Source organism: Coregonus lavaretus, assembly GCF_964263955.1.
Source record: "Coregonus lavaretus genome assembly, chromosome: 3".
NCBI lineage: Eukaryota > Metazoa > Chordata > Actinopteri > Salmoniformes > Salmonidae > Coregonus > Coregonus lavaretus.
The window spans coordinates 43,183,111-43,199,540 of NC_139990.1; the positions used below are offsets into that span (position 1 = coordinate 43,183,111).

Sequence of the window (16,430 nt, forward strand, 5' to 3'; positions counted from 1 at the left end):
CTGCTGCTCTCTCCACAGGAAGACTTTATCCGCCATATTTATTGTCGCAGATTCGCCAGAAACCTTCCTCAAAACAAATAAAAATACGATTTTGAATTATTTATTCAAGATGTAATGTAGATATGTACATTTATTTATGTAACTCTTAGGATATTACGTTTTATTTTACAAACATGGAGACGTCAAATGCAGGTAAGTACTCGATTGTTTACCTTTTCGTACAGGAACATCTCGGAGAAATAACATTTCTTAGCTAGGTAAAAGTAGCAAGCTAGCCAACAGATGTAGTCAAATTACTCATTATGTGAAGTTTCTTAAATGCTAAAAGTGTGGCACATAATTACCGTGACCAGCAACAACATTGACAGCACATTTATTGCAGCTAAATGTCCGGCATAAAGTTATTGGATTTAGTTTGCAAACAAAGTATTTATCACGAAACTGTTCCTGTTTCTCCCAGCGTGTAGCTAGCTTTATCCATACTACAGAGGAGTCAGGAGTTAAACCATCTTTGCTGTTGCAGTGGTAACTAAACCTGTCAGGAGAGCTACAGAGCAAACCAATAAACTATATTGCACTGATCTCATTCCATTTCAGTATTCTCACCTTGTATTTGCTAGACTGGCTTGGATCATGTAGGCCCTAGCTAGGATTGAATTCAATATTTTAAATGAAAGACAGGGAAGTAACTAGCTAGAGGAAAAATATGCAGCCCCTGACCAAAGAATGAACCACACAGAACTAACACTAAACAGTACACACTATAAAGGCCAATGCACTGCCAGCCTATTGAAAATATCTAATTTCCTTTGAAGTCATTTAGCAGACACTCTTCTCCAGAGTGACATACAGTAGTGGGTCACACATGATCATACCCTTTTTTTCTTGCGTACTGGTCCCCCGTGGGAACCGAACCCACAATCCTGACGTCACAAGCACCATGGTCTACCAACTATCAATTCAACTTTCAATGTGTAATCATATTATTATTAGGCCGTTTTCCACGGTCAAAAATGTATCTGCAGATGTGTTCATAAATACACATTAATCTTGGCCTGCCTGGCTGTTAATTCACAGGTGGGACTTCCTCCATCTTCATGTGTAAACTGTGCAACCTGTTCTCCCCACAACCAGCACAGCTCCTCTCCCACGTGTCTGAGAAGCACCACACAGAGGGGCTCAACCCTGATGACATCATTGTGGCCCTCATGCCATTGACAGCTCCACTGGAGAAGGGTGGAGGTGGAGGTGAGCACCTCTTCAAAGCAGCCAGGGCTACTAAGGGTGGAGGTGGAGGTGAGCACCTCCTCAAAGCAGCCAGGGATACTAAGGGAGGAGGTGGAGGTGAGCACCTCTTCAAAGCAGCCAGGGATACTAAGGGTGGAGGTGAGCACCTCTTCAAAGCAGCCAGGGATACTAAGGGAGGAGGTGGAGGTGAGCACCTCTTCAAAGCAGCCAGGGATACTAAGGGTGGAGGTGGAGGTGAGCACCTCTTCAAAGCAGCCAGGGATACTAAGGGTGGAGGTGAGCACCTCTTCGAAGCAGCCAGGGATACTAGGGCATTGCAACAACCGACTGTATTATCATGTTTCTTTGTTTTTCACCAAAGGTGAACGATCTGAATAATTGGCTACTGAGTGCCTCGGTAGTCCTTCAAACATTTGTAACTGATTGTAATCCGATTTTGACAGCTCTTTTTAATCCAGGACTAGGCTTAATTTGTGTCTGGGAAACCGGCCCTATAGGTCTGTCTGTTTCTAATAGAGTGATTGATGGCAGTGATCATATTTCCCCCACAGATAGCCCTGTCAAGAGGAAACGAGGACGTCCTAAGGGCTCAACCAAGAAGATTGTAGCTGTTGGGCACATGACAGAGACTACTAGCCCCAACCAGAAGAAGCAGAAACAACAGACAGTAGAGGCCCAATCAGAAGCTGGGCCAGTGGAAGAACCAGAGGACGACAATGCTCTGGACTGTAAGAAGTGCAACCGTGTGTTCGGCAACAAGCGACAGATCATGAAACACATCTGCTTGATAGACCTCAGAGAGGATGGGGAAGAGGAGGACAACGGTATGTGTGAAGTGAACTGTTTTATGTTAAAATGCTTAATGTCTGTTTAGAATAGATTGGAATAGAATAGTGCTTTATGGTCCATCTAGGGATGTGTCCCAAATGGCACCCTATTCCCTATATAGTGCACTACTTTTGACCAGGGTCCATACACTACATGACCAAAAGTATGTGGACACCTGCTTGTCGAACATCTCATTCCAAAATCATGGGCATTAATATGGAGTTGGTCCCGCCTTAGCTGCTATAACAGCCTCCACTCCTCTGGGAAGGCTTTCCACTAGATGTTGGAACAGTGCTGCGGGTACTTGCTTCCATTCAGCCACAATAGTGAGTTTGGGCACTGATGTTGGGCGATTAGGCCTGGCTCGCAGTCGGCGTTCCCATTCATCCCAAAGGTGCTCGATGGGGTTGAGGTCAGGGCTCTGTGCAGGCCAGACAAGTTCTTCCACACCGATCTCGACAAACCATTTCTGTATGGACCTCACTTTGTGCACGGAGGCATTGTCATACTGAAACAGGAAAGGGTCTTCCCCAAACTGTTTCCACAAAGTTGGAAGCACAGAATTATCTAGAATGTCATTGTCTGCTGTAGCGTTAAGCTTTCCCTTCACTAGAACTAAAGGACCTAGCCCGAACCATGAAAAACAGCTCCAGACCATTATTCCTCCTCCACCTAACTTTACAGTTGGCTCTATGCATTGGGGCAGGTAGCGTTCTCTTGGCATCCGCCAAACCCAGATTTGTCCGTCAGACTGCCAGATGGTGAAGCGTGATTCATCACTCCAGAGAACGCGTTTCCACTGCTCCAGAGTCCAATGGCGGCGAGCTTTACACCACTCCAGCCGACGCTTGGCATTGCGCATGGTGATCTTAGGCTTGTGTGTGGCTGCTCGGCCAAGGAAACCCATTTCTTGAAGCTCCCGACGAACAGTTCTTGTGCTGACATTACTTCTGTATCTATATGTTGACCATCTAAATGTCTATATCTATATGTTGACCATCTAAATGTCTATATCTATATGTTCACCATCTAAATGTCTATATCTATATGTTCACCATCTAAATGTCTGTATCTATATGTTGACCATCGAAATGTCTATATCTATATGTTGACCATCTAAATGTCTATATCTATATGTTCACCATCTAAATGTCTGTATCTATATGTTCACCATCTAAATGTCTGTATCTATATGTTCACCATCTAAATGTCTATATCTATATGTTCACCATCTAAATGTCTGTATCTATATGTTCACCATCTAAATGTCTGTATCTATATGTTGACCATCTAAATGTCTATATCTATATGTTCACCATCTAAATATCTATATCTACAGTTGAAGTCGGAAGTTTACATACACCTTAGCCAAATACATTTAAACTCAGTTTTTCACAATTCCTGACATTTAATCCAAGTAAAAATTCACTGTCTTAGGTCAGTTAGGATCACCACTTTATTTTAAGAATGTGAAATGTCAGAATAATAGCAGAGAGAATGATTTATTTCAGCTTTTATTTATTTCATCACATTCCCAGTGGGTCAGAAGTTTTATACACTCAATTAGTATTTGGTAGCATTGCCTTTAAATTGTTTAACTTGGGTCAAACGTTTTGGGTAGCCTTCCACAAGCTTCCCACAATAAATTGGGTGAATTTTGGCCCATTCCTCCTGACAGAGCTGGTGTAACTGAGTCAGGTTTGTAGGCCTCCTTGCTCGCACACGCCTTTTCAGTTCTGCCCACATATTTTCTATAGGATTGAGGTCAGGGCTTTGTGATGGCCACTCCAATACCTTGACTTTGTTGTCCTTATGCCATTTTGCCACAACTTTGGAAGTATGCTTGGGGTCATTGTCCATTTGGAAGACCCATTTGCGACCAAGCTTTAACTTCCTGACTGATGTCTTGAGATGTTGCTTCAATATATCCACATAATTGTCCTTCCTCATGATGCCATCTATTTGGTGGAGTGCACCAGTCCCTCCTACAGCAAAGCACCCCCACAGCATGATGCTGCCACCCCCGTGCTTCACGGCTGGGATGGTGTTCTTCGGCTTGCAAGAATTCCCCTTTTTCCTCCAAACATAATGATGGTCATTATGGCCAAACAGTTCTATTTTTGATTCGTCAGACCAGAGGACATTTCTCCAAAAAGTACAATCTTTGTCCCCATGTGCAGTTGCAAACCGTAGTCTGGCTTTTTTATGGCGGTTTTGGAGCAGTGGCTTCTTCCTTGCTGAGCGGCCTTTCAGGTTATGTTGATATAGGACTCGTTTTACTGTGGATATAGATACTTTTCCTCCAGCATCTTCACAAGGTCCTTTGCTGTTGTTCTGGGATTGATTTGCACTTTTCGCACCAAAGTACGTTCATCTCTAGGAGACAGAACGCGTCTCCTTCCTGAGCGGTATGAATGCTGCGTGGTCCCATGGTGTTCATACTTGCGTACTATTGTTTGTACAGATGAACGTGGTACCTTCAGGCGTTTGGAAATTGCTCCCAAGGTTGAACCAGACTTGTGGAGGTCTATAAAAAAAATTCTGAGGTCTAGGCTTATTTCTTTTGATTTTCCCATGATGTCAAGCAAAGAGGCACTGAGTTTGAAGGTATGCCTTCAAATACATCCACAGGTACACCTCCAATTGACTCAAATGATGTCAATTAGCGTATCAGAAGCTTCTAAAGCCATGACATCATTTTCTGGAATTTTCCAAGCTGTTTAAAGGCACAGTCAACTTAGTGTATGTAAACTTCTGACCCACTGGAATTGTGATACAGTGAATTATAAGTGATATAATCTGTCTGTAAACAATTGTTGGAAAAATTACTTGTGTCATGCGCAAAGTAGATGTCCTAACCGACTTGCCAAAACTATAGTTTGTTAAGAAGAAATTTGTAGAGTGGTTGAAAAACAAGTTTTAATGACTCCAACCTAAGTGTATGTAAACTTCCGACTTCAACTGTATATGTTGACCATCTAAATGTCTATATCTATATGTTGACCATCTAAATGTCTGTATCTATATGTTCACCATCTAAATGTCTGTATCTATATGTTGACCATCTAAATGTCTGTATCTATATGTTCACCATCTAAATGTCTGTATCTATATGTTGACCATCTAAATGTCTGTATCTATATGTTCACCATCTAAATGTCTGTATCTATATGTTGACCATCTAAATGTCTATATCTATATGTTGACCATCTAAATGTCTGTATCTATATGTTCACCATCTAAATGTCTGTATCTATATGTTCACCATCTAAATGTCTATATCTATATGTTCACCATCTAAATGTCTATATCTATATGTTGACCATCTAAATGTCTATATCTATATGTTCACCATCTAAATGTCTATATCTATATGTTGACCATCTAAATGTCTGTATCTATATGTTCACCATCTAAATGTCTATATCTATATGTTCACCATCTAAATGTCTATATCTATATGTTCACCATCTAAATGTCTATATCTATATGTTCACCATCTAAATATCTATATCTATATGTTCACCATCAAACTTTTTATATCTATATGTTCACCATCTAAATGTCTATCTATATGTTCACCATCTAAATGTCCATCTGCTCTGTTTTATTGATTGATGCTTAGTTTTCATGATCTCTCCCCACAGACAAAGAGTTTGAGGCTCAACCTGGTGCATCAGAAGACAAAGACGAGGACAGGGAGAGAAGCTCAAAGAGGCCACGGCCACTCCGCTCTGAGAAGGTTTCCTTTGTGAAGGAGCAGGAACAAGCAGGAAGCACCAAGAACCCCATCATCAGTGTGGTTCTCACCGCTCACGAGGCACTTCCTGGTAAGTTACAACTACATTATGGATGTGGCCCAATTGGTACCCTATTACCTACAGGGTGCACTACTTTTGACCAGGGCCCATAGGGAATAGGGTGTAGGGAATAGGGTGTAGGGAATAGGGAGTAGGGGTAGGGAATAGCGTGTAGGGTGTAGGGAGTAGGGTGTAGGGAATAGCATGTAGGGTGTAGGGAATAGGGTGTAGGAAATAGTTTGTAGGGAATAGCGTGTAGGGAATAGTTTGTAGGGAATAGCGAGTAGGGTGTAGGGAGTAGGGAATAGGGTGTAGGGAATAGTTTGTAGGGAGTAGGGTGTAGGGTGTAGGGTGTAGGGTGTAGGGAGTAGGGTGTAGGGAGTAGGATGTAGGGAGTAGGGAATAGGGTGTAGGGAATAGTTTGTAGGGAATAGGGTGTAGGGAGTAGGGAATAGTTTGTAGGGAATAGGGTGTAGGGAATAGTTTGTAGGGAATAGGGTGTAGGGAATAGGGTGTAGGTTGTAGGGAATAGGGTGTAGGGTGTAGGGAATAGGGTGTAGTAAGTAGGGAGTAGGGTGTAGGGAATAGGGAATAGGATGTAGGGAATAGTTTGTAGGGAATAGGGTGTAGGGAACAGGGTGTAGGGAATAGTTTGTAGGGAGTAGGGTGTAGGGAATAGCGTGTAGGGAATAGGGTGTAGGGAGTAGGGAATAGGGAGTAGGGTATAGGGTGTAGGGAGTAGGGAATAGGGTGTAGGGAATAGGGTGTAGGGAATAGCGTGTAGGGAATAGGGTGTAGGGAATAGTTTGTAGGGAATAGTTTGTAGGGAATAGCGTGTAGGGAATAGGGTGTAGAGAATAGTTAATAGGGTGTAGGGAATAGGGTGTAGGGAGTAGGGAATAGGGTATAGGGAGTAGGGTGTAGGGTGTATGGAGTATAGAATAGTGTGTAGGGAATAGGATGTAGGGAGTAGGGTGTAGGGAGTAGGGAATAGGGAGTAGGGAATAGGGTGTAGGGAATAGGGTGTAGGGGATGCACATCAAACTGAGGATCTTCAGATTTTAATCCAGATGTAGGGAATAGATTCACAATGTTGCTGTTGGTACATTTGCACCTGAGTTTTATGCATGAAAAATCAGGAAGGTTTATAGTCTGTGTTCCCGATTACTTGTCTTTGTATCTAGGCTGTATAAACATTTATCTTTTTATCTATCTGTGCATTTGTTTATTTAGGTGCGACAAGGATAGTGCCGATCGAGGCCACCCCAGCAGAGCCGGTTGTTACTGCAGACACAGACTCTCAGGAGGCAGGACAGAAGAGAGGTTTTCAGGAATATTCCATACAACAAGCTGCTTATGAAGTGCCATTAAAGTCAAACAGGTACAGATGTTTGGTTGTACACCACACAGTAGCTGAAGATAAAGTACCCAGACTGTATTGTGGCATTAATAAATGGAACATAATGATGTCTTGAGTGAACTGAATCAATGTAGTCTACAGTATTACCAAGCAGTGCGAAATGTCAGTCTAGGCTACTATATTCACCACTTCAATGGATGTGTCAACAACAGATTTCAGCATTGTTACTGTAGATACAAACATAAAGTTTTTGCCATAGCTCAAATTGTATTTTGGCAAGTTACTTTGGAAAAACAGCAACACATATTTGGTTCTACTGTATGTATATTGCAACATTCCTCGTTCATACAGAATAGGACAGACCCAGTTGAAGATCTTCACCTGCGAATACTGCAACAAGGTCTTCAAGTTCCGCCACTCCTTGCAGGCCCATCTGCGAACCCACACCAACGAGAAACCCTTCAAGTGCCCACACTGCGACTACGCCAGTGCCATCAAAGCCAACCTCAGCGTTCACATGCGCAAACACACGGGAGAGAAGTTCAGCTGTGAGCACTGCTCCTTCCAGTGCCTCAGCAAGGGCCACCTCAAGGTGCACGTGGAGAGAGTTCACCACAAGATCAAGCAGCACTGTCGCTTCTGCAAGAAGAAGTACTCTGACGTCAAGAACCTGCTCAAGCACATGAGGGAGAGCCACGACCTGGAGGACAAGAAGGTGAAGGACTGCTCTCTTTTTTTAAATCTATCATATGCCTTTATACTGTCTTTATTATGAGATCTTATTGATGTAGTTATTAATAACATGTATTATTATGAAGGTGAAGGACTCTTACCATGAGTACAGTCTACAGACCAGAGAAGGCAAGAGGCAGCTCCTCTACGACTGCCAGATCTGCGACCGCAAGTTCAAGAACGAGTTGGACCGCGACCGCCACATGATGGTCCACGGCAGCGAGAGGCCGTTTGGCTGCGAGCTGTGTGACCACGGCTGTACCAAGTTCCAGGCTCTCCAAGCGCATGTCCGCAAGCACCCCTTCCTCTACGTGTGTGCTGCCTGCCAGCAGAGGTTTGTCAGCTCCGTGCGGCTTAAGGCCCACCTGAAGGAGGCTCACCCAGAGTCAGAGGAGGCGGCCGGGTTCTCAGAGTCCATCAACAGCAGCTTCTGTCTGCTGGAGCCGGGGGACGACATCAAGAGAGAGATGCTGAGACAGGATGAGATCAGGATGGCTGAGGAGCTGTCTCTACTCAACGCCCAGCAGGAGGAGGAGGAGGAGGAGGCTCTCGCTGGTGACCCTTCAGAGGAGCAGGAGGAGGCCCTCGCTGGTGACCCTTCAGAGGAGCAGGAGGAGGCCCTCGCTGGACACCCTTCAGAGGAGCACGAGGAGGTCCTCGCTGATGACCCTTCAGAGGAGCAGGAGGAGGCCCTCGCTGGTGACCCTTCAGAGGAGCAGGAGGAGGCCCTCGCTGGTGACCCTTCAGAGGAGCAGGAGGAGACCCTCGCTGGTGACCCTTCAGAGGAGCAGGAGGAGGCCCTCGCTGGTGACCCTTCAGAGGAGCAGGAGGAGGCCCTCGCTGGTGACCCTTCAGAGGAGCAGGAGGAGGCCCTCGCTGGTGACCCTTCAGAGGAACAGGAGGAGGCCCTCGCTGGTGACCCTTCAGAGGAGCAGGAGGAGGCCCTCGCTGGTGACCCTTCAGAGGACCAGGGGGAGGGAGAGGAGCTGGGAGAGGGGCTGGGAGAGGAGGATGGGGTGGAACAGGGAGAGGGGCTGGGAGAGTGGGAGGAACAGGTGGTCCCTGATCCGGGCCCTGAGGGGCAGACTGTAGAGACATACGTGTTGAACCAACCTTCACAAGAGACTGAGACTCTACAAGACAGAACTGAGCCAATCAGTCCTGAACGAACCCAGACAACAAGCAAAGGCACGGCCCAGGAAGTAATCAGTGAGGAGAGACCTGATAAGACACTGATGGAGGAAGACAAGCCTCATGGGGAGAATAACGTCACTGTGGCTGAACAAGACACTTTGGTAGAAAGGCCTTCAGGCAAGGAGGAATCAGTGGGCCACCAGCAGTATCCTGAAGAAGACAAGGGTTCTTCATCAACATCACAAGGTCATGTTGAGGACACTCTCCGGTCTTTGGTTCTGATTCAGGGGGAGGTCATAGGTCAAACAAACGCTTCAGCAGGACCACAAGGAGAGGATGGTACAACGGAGGAGAGGAGCGCTTTCCAACAGATTCTAGATAAGCTGCAGAAAAGGCAGCTGAACATGGTTGTCTTTGAGAGAATACGGAAAGTATACGGGGACCTGGAATGTGAATACTGTGGTAAGAATATATCACGCAAATATATTAACATAGAAATCATTTTATTATAGCAGTATAAATTGCATTTTTACAAGAGTTTGTATTTTCAGCTATTTCATCATTTCATATGTGTTGGTAATTCATCTGTAAACCACCTGTTTTCTAGCTACGTGTTTTTTTGTTCCCCGTCTAGGAAAGCTCTTCTGGTACCAAGTCCACTACAACATGCATGTGCGCACTCACACAAAAGAGCATCTACATTACTGTACCCAGTGCAGCTATTCTTCCATCACCAAGAACTGCCTGAAGCGCCATCTAATCCAGAGACACAGTAACGTCCTGCTCCAGTGCCCCATGGAAGACTGCCAGTACTGCACACCTGACAAGTACAAGCTGCAGGCCCACCTCAAAACACACTTTGACAACGTAAGTCTGGGACCGCGTCCCAAATGACACCCTGTTCTCTATATAGTGGGCTACTTTTGATCAGGGACCCATAGGGGACCCATCATCTGATAATTATAGTACGTTTCTGTTTTTTGATGATTTTGGACTCTAACATCATTAATTTAATCCAATATTAAAGGAGAAGAAAAGCTTTGCTTGCCCTGTGTGTGAGGAAACGTTCACTGAAGATAAACTTAAGCTTCATATCAGGAACTTTCATCCAGGTAAGAGACCGGAACTAAGCCCGATCTTTGTTTGGGTGTTCTATGTGGAGTTTGATTTTGTTCACAACAGCAGAGCGTTAATGATGTTTAAATCCAAATCATACCCATTTCCTGATTGAAGCCAGGCATAAAGGTAAGTAAGCCTTGTCTGAGCCAGAATGGCCCATAGGGCAGGAGCCTTTCTGAAGCTTGAGGCAGCTTTAATGTACATGTACACCCCCTGGACAGGACGCTAGCTATGTAGGTAAAACCATCTCTATCTGCAGATACGCCGATGAACGCCATCTCTGAGGCGCTGGGGGTGAGGGTGCAGATGAAGGGCTTGATCGGGAAGAGAGCATCTAAGTGCCCTTACTGTGACAGCTACTTCATGAGGAACGGAGCAGATCTACAGCAGCACATCTGGGCTCACGAAGGTAGGACATCAAACTAAATAGGCTGGGTACCAAATTACATCCTATTCCTTATAATGCGTTCTACTTTTGGACAAATAAAGTGGTTTTCTCCACATTTAAAAGGCAATAGCAACTACCACACTTAACCTTTTCGAGGAACATTTTACTTGTAATAAATGTGCAATGTGGTTGTATTATCGCTGTGATATGTGGTTGTCTTATCGCTGTGATATGTGGTTGTCTTATCGCTGTGATATGTGGTTGTCTTATCGCTGTGATATGTGGTTGTCTTATCGATGTGATATGTGGTTGTCTTATCGCTGTGATATGTGGTTGTCTTATCGATGTGATATGTGGTTGTATTACCTACCTTATTTGAATGCATTGACTGTAAATCACTCTGGATAAGAGTGTCTGCTAAATGATCACTGACTGTAAATCACCCTGGATAAGTGTCTGCTAAATGACCAAAATGTAAATGCCGCTGTATCTCTTCCCCCTGTTAGGAGTGAAGCCCTTTAAGTGTTCCCTGTGTGATTATGCCAGCCGCAGTAAGAGCAACCTGAAGGCCCACATGAGCAGACACACCACGGAGAAGACACATCTGTGTGACATGTGTGGCAAGAAGTTCAAGTCCAAGGTCACTCTGAAGAGCCACAAGCTGATGCACACAGAGGACGGTGAGAGAAATCCATATGCTTTGAGATCTAGGGTGGGTTCCAAATGGCACCCTATTCACTATATAGTGCACTACGTTTGACCAGAGCACAATAGTAGTGCACTATAAAGGGAAGAGGGTGCCATTTGGGACACATCCACGATTTGAGATCCAGTGGGGTAACATTTATTTAGGCTTTTATCTTTGACAGTACTAACCAGCAGGTGATTGTCACCCTGTCTGTGTCCCTCCTCCATACTGTAGGTAAGCAGTTCAAATGTACAGAGTGTGATTACAGCGCTGCACAGAAACCTCTGCTGGTGAGACACATGGAGCAGCACGCCTCTTTCAAGGTGATCAGAAGAGGGGAGTCTTTATACAACGCTTTTATAATACAGTCGCTAGCGTCAATGTATCAACACCAGCCAATAACTATTTCAACTTTCACTACCATAAAATACTTTCGGACAGCTTAAGGGAACGCACAATGTTTCTTCAGAAAAATTACCCTTTTCTAGTCTTCATTATTGTTTGAAGTCAATTGAAATGTGTTTTCCACAGCCCTACCGCTGCGGCCACTGTCACTACTCCTGTAACATAGCAGGACCCCTGAAGAGACATTACAGCAAGAAGCACCCCGACCAGGAGTACTGTAACGCAGGGCCTGGGCCAGCCGCCTCTGAGGCTGTGGAGCAGCAAGGTTAGTCCCTCAGCAAATACACACTGACCTCTGGAATGGACAATACATTTGTGGAGATCATACTGTACAAACCAGAAACCCACATTTACATATATATTAACATTTAGCAGACGCTCTTATCCAGAAAGACAGTTTAGAAAGTTTAATGGGGAAAAACAAGTACATATCAGTCATGTCAGTTCAAGTAGACCAGTCTTCAAAATAGAACATGCAATCAGTCTTTACTCAGTAAAGCAAAGGAGAAACCTGCACACTGTTTCTGTTCCCTATGAAAATGTTCGTATTAAATGACTAATACAAGTACTTTGGTACATGTATCTCTTCAACCAGGTGGAGTGTCCTGTGTGTGACTATGTCCTGTATCTCTAGGTGGAGTGAAGTGTCCCGTGTGTGACTATGTCCTGTATCTCTAGGTGGAGTGAAGTGTCCCGTGTGACTATGTCCTGTATCTCTAGGTGGAGTGAAGTGTCCCGTGTGTGACTATGTCCTGTATCTCTAGGTGGAGTGAAGTGTCCTGTATCTCTAGGTGGAGTGAAGTGTCCCGTGCGTGACTATGTCCTGTATCTCTAGGTGGAGTGAAGTGTCCCGTGTGTATGTCCTGTATCTCTAGGTGGAGTGAAGTGTCCTGTGTGACTATGTCCTGTATCTCTAGGTGGAGTGAAGTGTCCCGTGCGTGACTCTGTCCTGTATCTCTAGGTGGAGTGAAGTGTCCCGTGTGTGACTATGTCCTGTATCTCTAGGTGGAGTGAAGTGTCCCGTGCGTGACTATGTCCTGTATCTCTAGGTGGAGTGAAGTGTCCCATGCGTGACTATGTCCTGTATCTCTAGGTGGAGTGAAGTGTCCCGTGCGTGACTATGTCCTGTATCTCTAGGTGGAGTGAAGTGTCCCGTGCGTGACTATGTCCTGTATCTCTAGGTGGAGTGAAGTGTCCCGTGTGACTATGTCCTGTATCTCTAGGTGGAGTGAAGTGTCCTGTATCTCTAGGTGGAGTGAAGTGTCCTGTATCTCTAGGTGGAGTGAAGTGTCCCGTGCGTGACTATGTCCTGTATCTCTAGGTGGAGTGAAGTGTCCCGTGCGTGACTATGTCCTGTATCTCTAGGTGGAGTGAAGTGTCCCGTGTGTGACTATGTCCTGTATCTCTAGGTGGAGTGAAGTGTCCTGTATCTCTAGGTGGAGTGAAGTGTCCCGTGTGTGACTATGTCCTGTATCTCTAGGTGGAGTGAAGTGTCCCGTGTGTGACTATGTCCTGTATCTCTAGGTGGAGTGAAGTGTCCTGTATCTCTAGGTGGAGTGAAGTGTCCCATGCGTGACTATGTCCTGTATCTCTAGGTGGAGTGAAGTGTCCCGTGTGTGACTATGTCCTGTATCTCTAGGTGGAGTGAAGTGTCCTGTGTGACTATGTCCTGTATCTCTAGGTGGAGTGAAGTGTCCCGTGCGTGACTCTGTCCTGTATCTCTAGGTGGAGTGAAGTGTCCCGTGTGTGACTATGTCCTGTATCTCTAGGTGGAGTGAAGTGTCCCGTGCGTGACTATGTCCTGTATCTCTAGGTGGAGTGAAGTGTCCCGTGCGTGACTATGTCCTGTATCTCTAGGTGGAGTGAAGTGTCCCGTGCGTGACTATGTCCTGTATCTCTAGGTGGAGTGAAGTGTCCCGTGCGTGACTATGTCCTGTATCTCTAGGTGGAGTGAAGTGTCCCGTGTGACTATGTCCTGTATCTCTAGGTGGAGTGAAGTGTCCTGTATCTCTAGGTGGAGTGAAGTGTCCTGTATCTCTAGGTGGAGTGAAGTGTCCCGTGCGTGACTATGTCCTGTATCTCTAGGTGGAGTGAAGTGTCCCGTGCGTGACTATGTCCTGTATCTCTAGGTGGAGTGAAGTGTCCCGTGCGTGACTATGTCCTGTATCTCTAGGTGGAGTGAAGTGTCCCGTGTGTGACTATGTCCTGTATCTCTAGGTGGAGTGAAGTGTCCTGTATCTCTAGGTGGAGTGAAGTGTCCCGTGTGTGACTATGTCCTGTATCTCTAGGTGGAGTGAAGTGTCCCGTGTGTGACTATGTCCTGTATCTCTAGGTGGAGTGAAGTGTCCTGTATCTCTAGGTGGAGTGAAGTGTCCCGTGTGTGACTATGTCCTGTATCTCTAGGTGGAGTGAAGTGTCCCGTGTGTGACTATGTCCTGTATCTCTAGGTGGAGTGAAGTGTCCCGTGCGTGACTATGTCCTGTATCTCTAGGTGGAGTGAAGTGTCCCGTGCGTGACTATGTCCTGTATCTCTAGGTGGAGTGAAGTGTCCCGTGCGTGACTATGTCCTGTATCTCTATGTGGAGTGAAGTGTCCCGTGCGTGACTATGTCCTATATCTCTAGGTGGAGTGAAGTGTCCCGTGCGTGACTATGTCCTGTATCTCTAGGTGGAGTGAAGTGTCCCGTGTGACTATGTCCTGTATCTCTAGGTGGAGTGAAGTGTCCCGTGTGTGACTATGTCCTGTATCTCTATGTGGAGTGAAGTGTCCCGTGTGTGACTATGTCCTGTATCTCTAGGTGGAGTGAAGTGTCCCGTGTGTGACTATGTCCTGTATCTCTAGGTGGAGTGAAGTGTCCCGTGTGACTATGTCCTGTATCTCTAGGTGGAGTGAAGTGTCCCGTGTGTGACTATGTGTACGGCACCAAGTGGGAGATGAACAGACACCTGAAGAACAAGCATGGCCTCAAAGTGATTCAGAGTGACGTGCTTGGTCTCAACCAATGGGAGGTAAGGTTTCAAACACTACTATATATGGTCAATATTAAGATGTTTTTCCTATGTTTAGACACCGTGTTAAGTGTGTGTGTGTTCTGAGGTGGTGGAGCAGTCGATGGAGCAGCCTCTTACCCAGTACCTCCACATCACTGAGACAGAGGACACTCAGGGGACCGAAGCTGCCGTGTCGGCCCTCCAGGACCTCCGGTTCACAGAGAACGGTTAGGACAAGTAGTCAGCACTTAGTTAGCCTGGTCCCAGATCTGTTTGTGCTCTTGCCAACGCCATTGCTCCTTGTCAAGCCACATACGACAAGCGTGACAAGGAGTTTATATATCCGGGGTTTGCTCACTGTGTTTCATGTATTTGAATGCATTCCTCTCGCTCTGCTTAGGGGTGGCGTCGACCACCACAGAAGGGCTGGATCCCACAGCGGTTAACATCCTCCAGCAGATCATTGAGCTGGGGGCAGAGTCTAATGATGCCACAGTGGCCTCCATGGTGACCATGGCCCCTGGCAGAGTGACCGTGGTGGAGCAGGTAAGGGTTGTGTCCCAATTGGAACCTTATTCCATTTATAGTGTACTACTTTTAACCAAGGCCCTCTGGTAAACGGAGTGCACTATAAAGAGAATATGGTGCTTGTGCCTTTCCATTTGGGACATCTCACTCCCAACACGTTCCATTCCTGTTTCCACCATCTTCCAGGTGGGTGAGGAGGAGCAGCAGGGGACCCACACTGTGATGATCCAGGACCCATTCCAGCAGGCAGCCTCCATGGGTCTGGGTGAGGAGCACCATCTGGTGGTGTCGTCTGACGATGTGGAGGGCATGGAGACGGTGACTGTGTACACTCAGGGAGAGGATGCCTCCCAGTTCATCGTCTATGTCCAAGAGGCTGTGCAGACCGAGGAGCATACTGTGGAATCTATCTGAGCAGGACAGGGCATTGGTGCAGGGATGGAGGAGCAGTCAACAGTTTCATCCTGGGTCATTCAGAAGGTGGAAGACAATTTGAAACAGGGAGGTACTACCTGAACTTGTCCAATTAGAACACAGATTTGAATTGTTCTGTTGCTAAACATTTTGCTACAGTGTGCCCTATTGAACTCCACCCTGGCTTGCTCTATGAAACCCACAACCAATCTCCAATGGATTTGATTGGAGTAACATAGTGACTTGAAGTGTATCATTTCATCGCTTAGGCCTTTTCTCTGTGATTAGCATTTCTTTATGTCAATTCAACTTAATATATCAAAGGCTTTTCTTAGAAAACAAGATTTTGGAATGTACTTTTTATACAAGTGTAAAATTACTTTAAGGGAATAAAATGTAAACGTGGATAATTCAAATACTTAGGCCGGGATTCAATCTGTGTAACGTTGTCGACAATGAGCCTTTTAAAGGCTATGTTACCGCGTTCACAGTAAATGCTGCAGATGTTGTCTCAATTGGAAATTAGCTTTAAAAATGTCAAGCGCACTATAACGCAGTTTTAGATTGAATCTCAGCCTTACTTAGCTAACATAGTTGCAGTTTTGGTATGATGTGCCTTTCTTGAATGTTTACAACTGATCATTTACAGGACTAGATACTTTAAAGGTCTAGATTGTTGATCATGTTGTTCTATACACCCCCCCCCCCCCCCCCATCCCCCATCCCGTTGACTAACATTTCTACACATATTGGATGGTAAGTCAATGAACAATTAAACGTATCATGACAAACTCAA

The 16,430-nt window shown here is 45.6% G+C and overlaps 1 protein-coding gene across 1 annotated transcript; it reads left to right on the forward strand.

The window, feature by feature from the left end:
• Positions 1–92: 92 nt before the first annotated feature.
• On the forward strand, positions 93–16,428 carry LOC311126989 (zinc finger protein ZFAT-like). The gene is made up of 17 exons (XM_084158719.1): positions 93–192; positions 1,078–1,248; positions 1,800–2,072; positions 5,724–5,906; positions 7,110–7,257; positions 7,588–7,951; positions 8,055–9,564; positions 9,737–9,969; positions 10,130–10,214; positions 10,481–10,630; positions 11,116–11,289; positions 11,532–11,620; positions 11,829–11,967; positions 14,586–14,710; positions 14,799–14,919; positions 15,093–15,238; positions 15,407–16,428. The coding sequence occupies exons 1-17, from the start codon at positions 174–176 to the stop codon at positions 15,632–15,634; spliced, it is 4,158 nt and encodes a 1,385-aa protein (XP_084014845.1). The 5' UTR covers positions 93–173; the 3' UTR covers positions 15,635–16,428.
• Positions 16,429–16,430: the final 2 nt, after the last annotated feature.

What these genes read in the sequence shown, in the direction of transcription:
- LOC311126989 (XM_084158719.1), top strand. An exon ending in GGAGAAGGGTGGAGGTGGAG is followed by an intron (nt 1,249 to 1,799) that starts GTGAGCACCTCT and finishes TTTCCCCCACAG; the next exon opens with ATAGCCCTGTCAAGAGGAAA. An exon ending in GTGCCATTAAAGTCAAACAG is followed by an intron (nt 7,258 to 7,587) that starts GTACAGATGTTT and finishes TCGTTCATACAG; the next exon opens with AATAGGACAGACCCAGTTGA.